We start from the raw sequence: 15,754 nt of genomic DNA, 5'->3' as shown, positions 1-15,754 counted from the left end.
AACCACTCAACCCTTTCACCAGACCTTGAGCTGAGTTCCAGAAGTAGCTGCTGCTGCAGCCAATTTAGATGCTCCTTCTGGCACAGCCTACCTGGGGCTGGATCTGTGTCAGTACAGCCCAGGTCTGGGCTCCACTCGTATCCCAGTACAACAGACCTTTCCTGCTGACCTTCTAAGCCATCTTTGGCTAAAAAATTATCTCACCCTATCTTTTTGTGGGTTCTGCAGCTCCAGAAATTGTCTTATGGCATTATTTGGAGCTATTTGGAGGGATCATATAAAGTCTGGAAAATTACTGCCTTTCCTCCACGATCTTGGCTCTGCCTAGCTAGAACACTATATTTCCAAAGGTCATTTAAAGAATCCACTAATTACACAAAAAGGGAAAGTCATACACAAAATCTAGGGCTTTGATGTCAAAGGAAAAATATTGCAAGATTGAAGAATGAATGAGCTTAAGTACTAAGGGGCCATAATTAGAAACGCACAAAATCTTGCAGCTTCTAATATAAATTAGAAGAGAGTTTGTAATATAATATTTCAAATGGCAAAAATATGGACTTACAACCAATAACTTACCCCATAAAGCTACAAGGGTAAAAATAGAACTTTAATTCAGTAAAGGACTTTCATGCATTTCTTTTTTTTTTCCAGGGCAATGGGGGTTAAGTGACTTGCCTAGGGTCACACAACTAGTAAGTGTCAAGTGTCTGAGGCCGGATTTGAACTCAGGTACTCCTGAATTCAGGGCTGGTGCTTTATTCACTGTGCCACCTAGCCATCCCTCAAGCATTTCTTTCTTTTTTTGTGAGGCAATTGGGGTTAAATGACTTGCCTAGGGTCACACAGCTAGTAAGTGTCAAGTGTCTGAGGCCGGATTTGAACTCAGGTCCTCCTGACTCCAGGGCCGGTGCTTTTATCTGCTGCGCCACCTAGCTGCCCCCCACCTCATGCATTTCCAATGAAAAGACCAGAGCAAAGTAGGAATTATAAAATACAAATATATAAATACACAGAATCCTAGAAAGGTAAATTTATTTAAGCAATTGGAAGGGTATGTGTGATGAGAAAGTGGTAACATCTTAATAATGGAAGAAGAGACAAGTGTTCCTTCAGATACTTAATGTTTTCAAATGGTGCTGAAGCATTGAACAATAGAAAAACTGTGCATGGATTGGTTCTGAGGGTTTTAAGAAGGGGAAGAAAAAGGAAAGTAAAGGAATAAATGTATTACTATAAAAAGGAGGGAAAAAAGGCTGAAACTTGTCATTTTTCAGAATTGATCTGTGTGATAAGGTATAGAAGGAATGGGCATCAGATGAATCTCACTCTTGCCTGAACTGGACAAAGGAAGATTGAACACACACACACACACACACACTCAGAGCGAGCGAGAGAGAGAGAGACAGAGAGAGTCTACAAAGAGTTTGGAGTAGAAGTACATCAAATTCAATAGGGAAATAAGTAGGGATGGGAATGTTAAGACATTGAATAATAACAGGGAGGGGATAGTCACAAGCAAAAAAAAAAAAAAAACCTTCCTGATACCAAAGGTGGTATAAAAGATAAAAGAAAATCAAAGAGTTGGAGTCTAAGGGTGTACCCTCAAGTAGGAGAATGGCTTCTCATGATATATGAATGTCATGGAATTATTGAGTCATAAGAAATGACAGAGAATCCTGGAAAGGAGGGACTGATGCAGAGCCAGGAAAAGAACTCAGAGAATGACAACATTATAAATGAAAACAATTCAGAAAAAAAAAAACATTTCTAAGACACCTATGATGAAGCATATTACTTTCTGATAGAGAAGTGATAGATTCAGGGTGTAGAAACAGACTTTAAAAATTTTTTTGGACATGGATACCATGTGGATTTGTTTTCCTTGACAATGCTTATTGTTACCAAGAATTTTCTTTTCTGATTTTAATTTGTTACATTAGTGAAGCTGGAGTTAGCAACAGTGATGCTGAGAGAGAGAGAGACAGAGATAGAGACACAGAGAGAGACAGAGAGCAGAGAAACAGAAATTCACTGAAAGAGGTGTTTTTTAAGATTCATAGAAGGGGGCAGAGCCAAGATGGCAGAGAGAAGCCAGGAAGTTGCCTGAGCTCTCCTGTGTTTCCCTCAAAAAGAGCATTAAATCAACCCTGAAACTACAGAACCTACAAAAAGACAGAGAGACACAATCTTCCAACTTGAGATAATTTAGAACACTTAAGGTTGGTCTCACTAGGGCAAAAGGGGAGTGCAGTGCAGCTCAGCATAGCTCAGCATAGCTCAGCACAGCACAGCTCAGCATGGAGGGAATCTGGGCGAGTCAGCAAGAGGCTGTTGGTCACAGCAGAGCAACCGAGGCCTCTTGATGCTGGCTCAACAAGCTGGTGGCAGAGTGGGCCAGTTGTGAGATCCACCAGCACCAGCTGAGAAGGCAGGCTGCCAGCTGAAGGGCCACCCACTGGACAGGCATGACTGAGCCATGCCATCCCAGCACCAGGAGCAAGGGCAGGGAGCAAGCCCAAGGTGGTGAGGAATCCACAAGCCACAGAGACCTCAGAGGAGAAAGCCCCTATCCTCCAGCACAAGAAGCTTGAAACAGTACCCTTGAGTTGTTTTTTTTTTAAAGCCACAATATGAGTAAGAAACAGAAAAGGGCTCTTACGATTGAGAGATTCTGTGTCAACAAGGAAGAGCAAAACACAAACTCAGATGAGGACATTACTCTCAAATTACCTACATGTGAAGCCTCAAGAGGGAAGATGAATTGGTCTCAAGACCAAAAAGCCTTCTTGGAAGAGCTCAAAAAAGGATTTTAAATATCAATTGAGAAAGGTAGAAGAAAAAATGGGGAGAGGAATGAAAGCTACACAAGGAAATTATAAAAAAAAGAATCAACAGCTTGAAAAAGGAAGCACAAAGAATCAACAGCTTGGAAAAGGAAGCACAAAGATTGACTGAAGAAAACAATTCCTTAAAAAATTCATTTGGCCAAATGGAAAAGGAGGTGCAAAAGCTTACTGAAGAAAACAATGCCTTAAAAATTAAAATTGGACAGATGGAAGCCAATGACTACATGAGACACCAGAAATCAGTCAAATAGAATCAAAAGAATGAAAAAATAGAAGAAAATGTGAAATTCTGCATTGGAAAGACAACTGACCTGGAAAATAGATCCAGGAGAGATAATTTGAGAATTATTGGACTACCTGAAAGCCATGATCAGAAAGAGTCTAGACACGATATTCCAGGAAATTATCAAGGAGAACTACCCTGATATTGTAGAATCAGAGGATAAAATCATCATTGAAAAAATGCAACAATCACCTCCTGAAAGAGACCTCAAAAGGAAAACTCCAAGAAATATTGTAGCCAAATTCCAAAATTATCAGGTAAAGGAGAAAATACTCCAAGCAGCCAGAAAGAAACAGGATTGTACAGGACCTGGCAGCTCCAACATTAAAGGATTGCAAGACTTGGACTATGATATTCTGGAAGGCAAAGGAGCTTGGATTGCAGCCAAGAATCTATTACCCAGCAAAACTGATCATTCTCTTTCATGGGGAAAAGATGGACATTCAATGAAATAGGGGACTTTCAAGGTTTCCTGATGAAAAGACCAGATCTGAATCGAAAATGTGATCTTAACATACAAGACTCAAGAAAAGTATAAAAAGGTAAATAGGAGAAAAAGTTATTTAATAAGGTTAAACTGTTTATATCCCTAAATGGGATGATTACTCTTGCCCAAACTCTGTTTGGGCAGAGAAAGGGGTAAACATAGAGGGTATAAATATAAATTGTCTTTGATGCGATGATATAAAGAAAATTAAGGGGTGAAAAAAATAGTATATGGGGGGCAGCTAGGTGGCAAAGTGGATAGAGCACTGGCCCTGGAGTTAGGAGGACCTGAGTTCAAATCCGGTCAGACACTTAACACATAACTAGCTGTGTGGCCCTGGGCAAGTCACTTAACCCCAATTGCCTCCCCCCCCCAAAAAAAAGAGTATATGGGGAGAAGAGGAAAAGAGAGGCAGAATTAAATCATATGAAGAGGTGCAAAAAACCTATTACAATAGAGGGAAAGAAGGGAGGGGTAAGTATTGTTTCAACCTTACTCTCATCAGATTTGGTTCTAAGATTTGGTTCATTTGGATAAAGAAATTTAGCTTATTCTTTAGGGAAGCAAAAGGGTAAGGGGGAAAGGGGGGCACTTATAGAAGGGAGAGCAGAAGCAAGGGAGAAAAGGGTAAAGAAAAGGGATGGGGGCTGAGAAAAGGGAGGGAAGATTGGGGAAGGCAGGGATCAGAATCAAAACGCTGGTGAGGAGGAATAGGGTGAAAGGAGGAAAAAAAGTACAAAGGGGGTAAATAGGATGGAGAGAAATACACAGTAATAATAATTGTGAATGTGAATATGAATGGGATGAATTCTGCCATAAAATGGAAGCAAATAGCAGAGTGGATTAAAAACTAGAATCCTACAATATGTTGTTTACAAGAAACACATCTGAAGCAGAGATATACACACAGAGTAAAGGTAAAAGGTTGGAGCAGAATATATTATGAGTCAGCTCAAGTAAAAAAAAAAAGTAGGGGTAATAATCCTTATCTCAGACAAAGCAAAGGCAAAAATAGATCTAATTAAAGGATATAAGGAAGGAAACCACATCTTGCTAAAAGGTAAGATAGATAATGAAGTAACATCAATATTAAACATGTATGCACCGAGTGGTATAGTATCCAAATTATTAGAGGAGAAGTTAAATGAGTTACAAGAGGAAAGAGATAGCAAAACTATACTAGTGGGGGAACTGAATCTTCCCCTCTCAGAATTAGATAACTCTAGCCTCAAAATAAGAAAGAAGTTAAAGAGGTGAACAGAGTATTAGAAAAGTTATATATGATAAATATCTGGAGAAAATTGAATGGGGATAGAAAGGAATATACCTTTTTCTCAGAGGTACATGGCACATATTCAAAAACTGATCATTAATTAGGGCACAAAAACCTCATAGTCAAATGTAGAAAGGCAGAAATAGTAAATGCATCCTTCTCAGACCATGATGCAATAAAAATTACATGTAATAAAGAGCTGTGGAAAGGTAGACTGAAAATTCATTGGAAACTCAATAATCTCATCCTAAGGAATGAGTGGGTCAAATAACCAATCATAGAAACAATCAATAACTTCATCCAAGAGAATTACATACCAAAAAATGACATACCAATACCTATGGGATGCAGCCAAAGCAGTGCTTAAGGGAAATTTTGTATCTCCAAATGCTTACATGAATAAAAAAGAGAATGAGGATATCAATGAATTGGGCATGCAACTAAAAAAGCTAGAAAAAGAACAAATCAAAAATCCTCAACTAACTACTAAATTAGAAATCCTGAAAAAGCAAAGGAGAAATTAATAAAATTGAAAGCAAGAAAACTATAGAATTAATCAACAAAACTAAGAGCTGGTTTTATAAAAAAAAATAAAATAGATAAACCTTTGGTTAATTTTATTTTAAAAAAAGAAGAAAATCAAATTACCAATATCAAGAATGAAAGGGGTGAATTCACCAGCAATGAAGTGGAAATTAAGCAATAATTAGGAACTATTTGACCCAACTGTATGCCAATAAATTTGATCATCTAAATGAAATGGATAAATAGTTATAAAAATATAAATTCCCTAGGTTAACTGAAGAGGAAATAAAATCCTTAAATAAGTCCATATTAGAAAAAGAAATTGAACAAGCCATTAATGAACTCCCTAAGAAAAAAATCTCCAGGACTATATGGGTTTACAGGTGAATTTTATCAAACATTTAAAGAACAATTAATTCCAATATTATACAAATTATTTGGAAAAATAGATGAAGAAGGAGTTGTACCAAATTCTTTTTATAACACAAATATTGTGTTGATACCTAAACCAGGCAGAGCAAAAACAGAGAAAGAAAATTATATAACAATTTCCCTAATGAATATTGATGCAAAAATCTTAAATAAGATATTAGCAAGGAAATTACAGCAAGTGATCATCACCAGGATAATACACTATGACGGGGTGGGATTTATACCAGGAATGCAGGGCTGGTTCAATATTAGGAAAACTATTAACATAATCAACCACATCAATAAGAAAACTAACCAAAATCATAAGATTATCTCAATTGATGCAGAGAAAGCTTTTGACAAAATACAGCACCCATTCCTAATAAAAACACTAGAGAGCTTAGGAATAGGTGGAGCTTTCCTTAAAATAATAAGCAGTATCTACCTTAACCCATCATCAAGCACTATATGTAAGAGAGATAAATTAAAGGCCTTCCCAATAAGATCAGGGGTGAAACAGGGATGTCCATTATCACCTCTATTATTTAATATTGTACTAGAAATGTTAGCATTACCAATCAGAGAAGAAAAGGGAACTAAAGGAATTAGAATAGGCAAGGAGGAAACAAAACTATCACTCTTTGCAGATGATATGATGGTATACGTAGAGAATCCTAGAGAATCAACTAAAAATTACTTGAAACAATTAACTACTTTAGCAAAGTAGCAGGATATAAAATAAATCCACATAAATCATCAGCATTTCTATATATGACCAACAACGTCCAGCAGCAAGAGATAGAAAGAGAAATTTCATTTAAAGTAATGATAGACAATATAAAATACTTGGGAGTCTACTTGCCAAGACAAACCCAGGAACTCTATAAACATAATTGCAAAACACTTTTCACACAAATCAAATCAAATCTAAATAATTGGAAAATATCAATTGCTCATGGATAGACTGAGCTAATATAATAAAAATGACAATTCTACCTAAATTAATTTACCTATTCATAACAATCAGACTAAAAATATTTTATAGAGCTAGAAAATATAATAATAAAATTAATCTGTAAGAACAAAAGATCAAGAATATCAAGGGAACTAGTGGAAAAAAATGCACAGGAAGGTGGGATAGCCATACCAAATCTGAAGCTTTACTATAAAGTGGCAGCCATCAAAACTATTTGGTACTGGCTAAGAAATAGAGTGAAGGATCAATGGAATAGTTTAGGCACAGGAGACACAGTAGTAAATGACTTTAGTAATGTACTGTTTGATAAACCCAAAGACTCCAACTTCTGGGATAGGAACTCAGTATTTGATGAAAACTGCTGGGGAAACTGGAAGATAGTATGGCAGAAACTAGGCATAGACCAACATCTTACACCTTATACTAAAATAAGATCAAAATGGGTACATGATTTAGACATAAAAGGTGATGCCATAGGTAAATTAGGAGAGGAAGGAATAGTTTACCTTTCAGATCTTTGGAAAGGAGAACAGTTTATGACCAAACAAGGGATAGAGAATATTATGAAATGCAAGATGGGTGATTTTGATTACATTAAATTAAAAAGTTTTTGTACAAACAAATGCAATGCATCCAAAATTAGAAGGGAGGCAGAAAGCTGGGAAACAATTTTTATAGCCAGTACTTCTGATGAAGGCTTCATTTCTAAAATATATAGGGGAAATAAATCAAATTTATAAGAAAGCAAGTCATTACCCAATTGAGAAATGATCAAAGTATATGAACAGGTGGTTTTCTTATGAAGAAATCAAAGCTATCTATTGCCATATTTAAAAAAATGCTCTAAGTCACTATTGCAAATTAAAACAACTCTGAGGTACCACCTGACACCTATTAGATTGCCTAATATGACAAAAAAGGAAAATAATAAATGTTGGAGAAGCTGTGGAAAAACTGGAACACTAATGTGTTGTTGGTGGAGCTGTGAACTGATCCAACGATTCTGGAGAACAATTTGGAACTATGCCCAAAGTGCTATAAAGCTGTGCATACCCTTTGACCCAGCAATACCACTTTTGTGTCTTTTTCCCAAAGAGATCATAAAGAAGGGGAAAGGACCCACATGTACAAAAATATTTATAGCTTCTCTTTTTGTGGTGGCAAGGAATTGGAAATTGAGGGGAATGACTGAACAAGTTGTGGTATATGAATGTTGTGGAATACTATTGTGCTGTAAGAAATGATGAGCAGACAGATTTCAGAAAAACCTGGAAAGACTTACATGAACTGATGATGAGTAAGATGAGCAGAACCAGGAGAATATTGTACATAGTATCAACAACATTGTGGGTTGATCAACTGTGATTGACTTGACTTTTCTCAGTAATACAATGGTCCAAGATAGTTCCAAAGGACTCATGATAGAAAATGCTCTCCCAATCCAGAAAAAAGAACTGTGGAATCTAGATGCAGATTGAACCATAATATTTCTACTTTTTTGTTTTTCTTTTTTTGAGGTTTTTCCCGTTTGTTCCGATTCTTCTTTCACAGCATGACTAATGCAGAAATACGTTTAATGTGATTGTACATATATAGCCTATATCAGATTGCTTGCTGTCTTGGGGAGGGGGGAGGGAGGGGAGGGAGAGAGAAGAAATTGGAACTAGAAATCTCATAAAAACAAATGTTGGAAACTATCTCTACATGTAACTAGAAAATAACAAAATAGTTTTATGACAAATAAAATAAAATATCTAAAAAAGATTCATAAAAGGAAGTACAGATAAGAAGCAAGGCAGTTTGAAAATAATGTGTTCAATTTATTGTATGCTTTAAAAAAACCAAAAAGTGGTATGAAATGGAGGGTAGATTTTATATATGCAGTTATGTTTCCGTGTGTACATTCTGCTACATATATGGAAATGCTCATTTTTAATGTTTAATTTCCTAACAAAATTTTAAAAACATGTTTGTTGTTTAAAAATTCAACTCTTTATTTTTTATATTTTTGACAGTACAAATAGAAGTGGAAGAAGAAGAGGAAGAAGATGACACTGAAGAGAGCTCAAGTAAGCAGGGATAAATTAAGTATTTTTTTACCTTTCCCTAAGGGGCAGATGTTTGTTGAATTACAATTAATAATTGTGAGGAAGATTGGGGGGGTTTTCTTATACTTATTAAACTATAGCTAGAATTGTTAGAATTATTAATGGTTTCAAGAGAGGCAGATGAAAACTATTGCTTATCTCTGTCTCTGAATACGCTCAGTCTGGTGATACACATTTCCCATGATCTACACCATAGCCCATAATTGAAGGAGATTGACAGAGTGAAGGAAATAGGTTTCTCTATTTCCCTTTGTTCCATAGTTCATTTTAAGACTGAGATGTCATAATGTTACTAGACTGGCCATTTTGCCTGAGCTTACCAGTTAGCTCAGTCAAACGACTGTCTCTACTGATGCTCTTGTGTTCAGTTGACAATTCTGTTTGACTGAACTGATCAGATTTGGGGGTATTATGTAAACAAAGTCTGAATGCCTAATGGTGGCTCTTTTGGAGACTCTGGGTCCACTGAAGTAACATGAAAAGGGTTCTCTTTTAATTTTTTAAATTTACGGATTGGAATTAGAAAAGGCTCATTGTACAGGAAAACACTTTGAATTTACCAAAATCTAAAGAAGGAATTGTATCCAAAGAAGGGTTCAATTAGAGAGCATATAGAGAATGTCTACTGCATGTCCTCATGGTGTTGAAGCTAATGAATGAATTCATCATATTAATTAGATGTCTCCCCAAATTTAATTTTGTAGTAATCCTCATTTTCCTGGGGTCACAGTGAGGGGAGGCTGGCCCCATGGAAGCAGTCTAGGGCCTCACATAATAGAACATCTTTTAAAAGATGCATTGTAAACATCAGTATTTAGTAAGCTGTAACTGACTATCCCTCTTTAGGATTTGGATCTGAGAAACTAATTTAAACATAAAAATCTCCCTGTTTGGGGATAAATTGCAAAAGATACATTTAGTTCCATGTGGTTCACACCAGGCAGGCCTATGAAATTTCCAGAAGAGTTTGCTTGAGAAGTACCTATGTACCACAACTGTCAAAATGCTAACTAGTTCTAAGAGCCACTCTCCTTATAGTGAAAATTAAGTTGTGCTCTGTTCATATTTGGGTACTAATTTGATTAAGAAAATATATATGGGGAATTGGGGGAGGATTTTTTAACTAGACCAAGTCACTGAAAATATTTGACAAATTATATACCACCCCTCCCTTAAATCACTCATCACTCTCTTTCTGACTCCTTCCTATTTATTGTAATTTCCCTAGGGACTGTCCCTCAAAGCCTTCTCAGCCTCCTGCCAAGCTGGGAAATCCACACTTTCACAGCCTCAGTCTCTGTCCCCAAATAACTTCTGCGGGGACAGAACTGGCCCCAGGTGGATACTGGATTTTTTTCCTACAAGTTTAGTGTAATGACATACAGCTACACACAGATGCTGCCCCAGTTCCCTCTGTTCTTCAGTTCTTTGTTGTAACAGAGCATTGCAATTTCAAACTGAGTAAGCTTTTGCCTTCGGATTTTCTGAAGCGCTAGCGGGGAGAGGGATAGAATTGGGTTCTGTTGCAAAACCCAATTCATTTGTACAGCCCTGCTGTAGGATGCTGGGTAGTAGGGGAAGGGATGTTGAGTGCTAAATGAGCTTTCATTATTAGTCATCTCCATTGTTAGCTCATTGAAACATTACTTAATTTGAATTATTGGTATCCTACACCATGGAGATAACTGAAATTGCTTTATCTCTTGCACATAATTCCTATTTTGGAGAGGCTTAAGAGGGTGCGAGGATCAGAGAAATTAGCTAGTTCGTCATCTTTTTAGTCATGTGATACCAATATGAAGATAAATGCAATTTATTCAAATGGCAACTCAATTTTGAGAAGAAATATGGAGGCAAGGAAGGAAATAAGAGGAATGAACAAAAGAAAGAAGAAAAAAGAAGGTAATAGGAGGCAGGAAAAGGAGGGAAGTAGCAAAAGAAGGAACAAGAGTAGGAGGTGAGAGGGGTTTATGGAAATAAGTTAATGCATACATTCAAAAATTTTGAAAAATAGAGCTTAATATTTTAAATAAATTTGTTTCTTTATTTGCATGTTCATTTTGTTGAAGCCTACTAAATTTAGAATTTAAAAAAGGAAAGTGGGGGCAGCTAGGTGGCACAGTCCTGCACTGACCCTGGATTCAGGAGGACCTGAGTTCAAATCTGGACTCAGACACTTGACACTTAACCCTCATTGCCCTGCAAAAAAAAAAAAGTGATGGGAACATAAGGCAACTATTTATCAATAGTCGATGAAGCTGTTGGTGACAAAGTGATTATGTTTTTCACCCTTGTTCTTTCTTTGTATTTTGAAAATAGTCTAAGGGTATAGAAAAAGAAATTTAGCAGTATTTGAAATAATAAATAAAGCAGGTTAATTGAGAAATAGAAAAGGGATGACAATTTTCCTTAAATTATCCCCAGCTAACTTCATCCCCTTAGCCTTCTTAATCAGGGCCCTATGGTGGGACATGGCAGTGAACACATATTGCCCTTTGACCACCGCAGTCAATTAGAATCCATTGCAGTTAAAATGGCTTGATTTGAAGGGATGTTTGAAAGTAGAATGTACCTGCAATATGCTATTTAACCCTAAGCTAACTGTTGTTCTAAGTAACAGTGCTTGGCAAACAATAAGCACCTGATAAATTATTTTTATTTATTCATTAAGAGTTGCTGGGGTGTGGAGGCATCACAAGTTCAAATTTGAACCAAATTTTTCTTGAGATCATGAAGGAATGTGTGTAAGAATTGGATTATATTATCTAAAAGCTCTTTTCCCACCTGAAACCATATGATTTTTTAAAAAATGACACAACTTATAATTTTATTGACATCTGTAAAAATAGAAAATTCTATCTCCTATTATAGATCAGTACCTTCTTTGACACTTACAGTTTCTGGGACAATAATCCACTATTGGTGAAGTTGTAAAAAGATTCAACAATCCTGGAGAGTAATTTGAAAACTATGCCCAAAGGGCTATAGAACTGTGCATACCCTTGGATCCAGCAAAATACCACTGCTAGGTTTATATCCCAAAGTCATCCCCGCAAAGAGAAAAAGACCTATTTGTACAAAGATATTTCTAGCAGCTCTTTTTGTGGTGGCTAAAAATTGGAAATCAAAGAAATGCCCATCAATTGGGGAAAGGCTAAACAAACTCTGGTATATGATGGTGATCAAATATTACTGTGCTATAAGAAATGACAAGCCAGATGACTTCAGGGATGCCTGGAAAGACATGTATGGACTGATGTATAGTAAAGTGAGCAGAACCAAGAGAACATTGTGCACAGAGATAGCAATATGACAATTCTTGACAATTCTCAACAGTACAATGATCCAAGACAATCCCAAAGAATTATTGATGAATCATACTATCCACCTCCAAAGAAAGAACTGATATTTGATGGAACATTTTCTTTCATATTTTTTCCTTTTAATCAATTTTTGAGGGGTGGAGTCAAGATGGCAGAGGAAAGACATTAAACACACAGAGCTCCCGACTCAATTACCCTCAAAACAGCCCTGGAGCAGCAAAACCCACAAAAAGATACCTGAGATTACTTTCCAGATTAAAGGGGGCCATACTGGGCTGCAAGCAAAGTCCAACCCTTCCATCGTGCCGACACAGAACCCAGACATGCAGCATAAGAGGAACTTACCCCTGAGCCTCTGAGTCAGCTGCAGTACCAGTGTCTTCTGCACCTAAACTTGCTGTCAGGTGAGAGGGCTAAATGGCTGACCAGGGGGGAAAGTGCAGGGGTGTCTGTGGTATGTAAGAAGGAATTCAACTATCGCACTCCAGCAGGGAAGCAGGAAGAAATCCTGAGCAGAGGGAGGGCCAGGTCAGGGAGGGGCACAGGCTTGTGGAAGTTAAGAACCACATCAGCACTCTGCTGGCTGGTTAACTAGCAAATTGGCTTGAGGTTACCTTCAGACAAGAGAACAGGCCAGGAGAGATTAAAACTTGCCCTCCCTCAAACCAAAACACCTGGAACCCTCTGAAGCTTGGGATAGTGTAACTTGGAAGTAGAGTCCCATAGTCAAGTAAAAAACAGCAAGATGAACAAGCAAAGAAAATTGAGAACAACAGAAAGTTTCTTTAGTGACAAGGAAGATCGAGGTGCACCCTCAGAAGAGGATAGCAAGCTCAGGGCCAAACCTTACAAGAAAAATGTGAATTGGTCTCAGGCCATGGAAGCACTCAGAAGGGACTTCGAAGAGAAAGTAGGAGAAATAGAAGGAAGATTTAGAGAGGTGGAAGAAAGAATGAAAAGAGAAATGAGAAAAAAAGTCAACAGCTTGTGTGGGAAAATTAGAACACTAATGCATTGTTGGTGGAGCTGTGAACTGATCCAACCATTCTGGAGAGCAATTTGGAATTATGCCCAAAGGGCTAGAAAGCTGTGCATACCCTTTGACCCAGCAATACCACTTTGGGGTCTTTTCCCCAAAGAGATCATAAAAAAGGGAAAATGACCCACATGTACAAAAATATTTATAGCTGCTCTTTCTGTGGTGGCAAGGAATTGGAAATTGAGGGGATGCCCATCAATTGGGAAGTGGCTGAACAAGTTGTGGTATATGAATGTAATGGAATAATATTGTGCTGTAAGAAACGATGAGCAGGAGGAGTTCCAGAGAAACCTGGGAGGACTTGTATGAACTGATGACGAGTGAGAGAAGCAGAACCAGGAGAATATTGTACACAGATGCTTCTCACCAATCCAATGGTACAAGAAAGTTTCAAAGGACTCATTATGGAAAAGGCTCTCCAAAACCAGAAAAAAAAAAAAAAAAGGAACTGTGGAATATGAACGCTGATTGGACCATACTATTTCTTTTGTTTTTGGTGCTGTTGTTTTTCTTTTTTGCTCTAATTCTTCTCGTATAACACAACTAATACAGAAATATGTTTAATGTTATTATATATATATATACATATACATATATATATACATATATATATATATATATATATATATATATATATATATACAAAACCTATATCAGATTACCTGCTATCTAGGGGAAGTGGGGAGGGAGGGGAAAGAGGGAGAAAAATTTGAAATTGGAAATCTTATCTAAACAAATGTTGAAAACTAAAGTAAATTAATTAATTAATTAATTAAATTAATTTTTTTTAAGTCAACAGCTTGAAAAGACAAATGGAAAAGGAGATAAAAAGTTGTCTGATGAAAATTATTGCCCAAGAACTAGAATTGAACAAATGGAAGCTAGTGACTTTATGAGAAACCAAGACACAGTAAAGCAAATCCAAATGAATAAAAAAATAAAGGGCAATATGAAATATCTCCTTGAAAAAACAACTGACTTGGAAAATAGATCCAGGAGAGATAATTTGAAAATCATTAGATTACCTGAAAACCATGACCAAAATAAGAGTTTATTCAGCATCTTCCATGAGATCGTCAGGGAAAATTGCTCTGATATTCTAGAAGCAGAAGGAAAAATAGAAATTGGAAGAATCCACCATTCACTTCCTGAAAGAGATCCCAAAAGGAAAACCTCCAGGGATATTATAGCCAAATGCCAGAGCTCCCAGGTGAAGGAGAAAATATTGCAAACAGCTAGAAAAAAGGAATTCAAATACTGTGGAGCTCCAGTAAGGCTAAAACAAGATCTAGCAGCATCTACATTAAAGGACCAGAGGGCATGGAATGTGATATTCCAGAGGGCAAAGGAACTGGTACTACAGCCAAAAATCACATACCCAGCAAAACTGTGTGTAATCTTTCAGAGGAAAAAGTGGGATTTCAATGTAAAAGAGGACTTTCTGACATTTGTGATGAAAAGACCTGCACTGAATAGAAAATTTGACTTTCAAATAAAAGACCCCTGGAGAAGCATAAAAAGGTAAACAGGAAAAAGAAATCATGAGGGAATATTAAAAGATTAAACTGTTTATATTCCTACATGGGAAGATAATACTTTGAACTCATAAGAACTTTCTCAGTAAGGTATTTACAGAGGACACAGTTCTGAACTGAATATGAAGGGATGATATCTGTAATGCATTTATGTATTGTTCTTTGTGGGGCAAACAGGGTGGGGTGTCTTATGTCTGGGACTGGATTTGGGCTCAGGGCCCCCTGGGTCCAGGGCTGTGCCACCTAGCCTAACCCATGATGACATCTTTAAAATAGGGTTGAGGGGTAGGAGGAATAGAATAGGGGAGGGGGAAAGGGAGAGGTGGACTGGGGAGACGTAGTTGATATGAAGGAAACAAGAAAAAGCTTATGGAGGGGAGGGGAAGAGGGGGAAGGAGTGGGGTAGTGAGAGAACCTTACTATCATCAGAATTGGCTCAAAGAGGGAATAATATATATACTCAAGTGGGTATAGCAATATATTTTTGCCCTGAGGGATAAGGGGCGGGGTGGGGGGAGAAGAGGGTAAAGAGGGAAGGACAGATTGGAGGAGAGAGCAGTAAAAAGCAAAACACTTTTGAGTAAGGTGAAGATATTCTGTATTACTGCACAAGTATGATATATTGAATTGCTTAATTTCATAGGGAGAGTTGAGGAGGGAGGGAGGAAGAAACATTTAGAACACAAAATTAGAGTGGGCTCAAGGAAGGAATAACATTCACACCCAATTGGGAGGAGTAATCTATTTAACCCTATAGGAAAGTAGGAGGGGAGGAGGATAAGGAGGGAAGGGTGAAAGAAGGCAGGGCAGAGCAGGGGAGGGAGAAGTCAGAAGTAAAACACTTTTGAGCAGGAATAGGGAAAAAGAAGGTAGAAAATAGAGTAAAAATCATGGGAAGGGAATAGGATGGGAAGGGAAATAGTTATGATGATTGACTATAATGGC

General features: G+C 37.2%; 1 protein-coding gene across 1 annotated transcript in view; it reads left to right on the top strand.

Annotated features, from left to right (window-relative positions):
- The window catches only part of TMC1 (transmembrane channel like 1), a 195,530-nt gene that overhangs the window by 27,462 nt on the left and 152,314 nt on the right, over window positions 1-15,754 (top strand). The window contains 1 exon segment of the mRNA XM_043999157.1: window positions 8,820-8,873. Within this exon segment, the coding sequence (XP_043855092.1) occupies window positions 8,820-8,873 (54 nt within the window).

The sequence above is a fragment of the Dromiciops gliroides genome, chromosome 1 (genome assembly GCF_019393635.1).
Source record: "Dromiciops gliroides isolate mDroGli1 chromosome 1, mDroGli1.pri, whole genome shotgun sequence".
NCBI lineage: Eukaryota > Metazoa > Chordata > Mammalia > Microbiotheria > Microbiotheriidae > Dromiciops > Dromiciops gliroides.
Note: the sequence above shows the minus strand (reverse complement) of the source record. Positions and strands in the feature narration are given on the sequence as shown.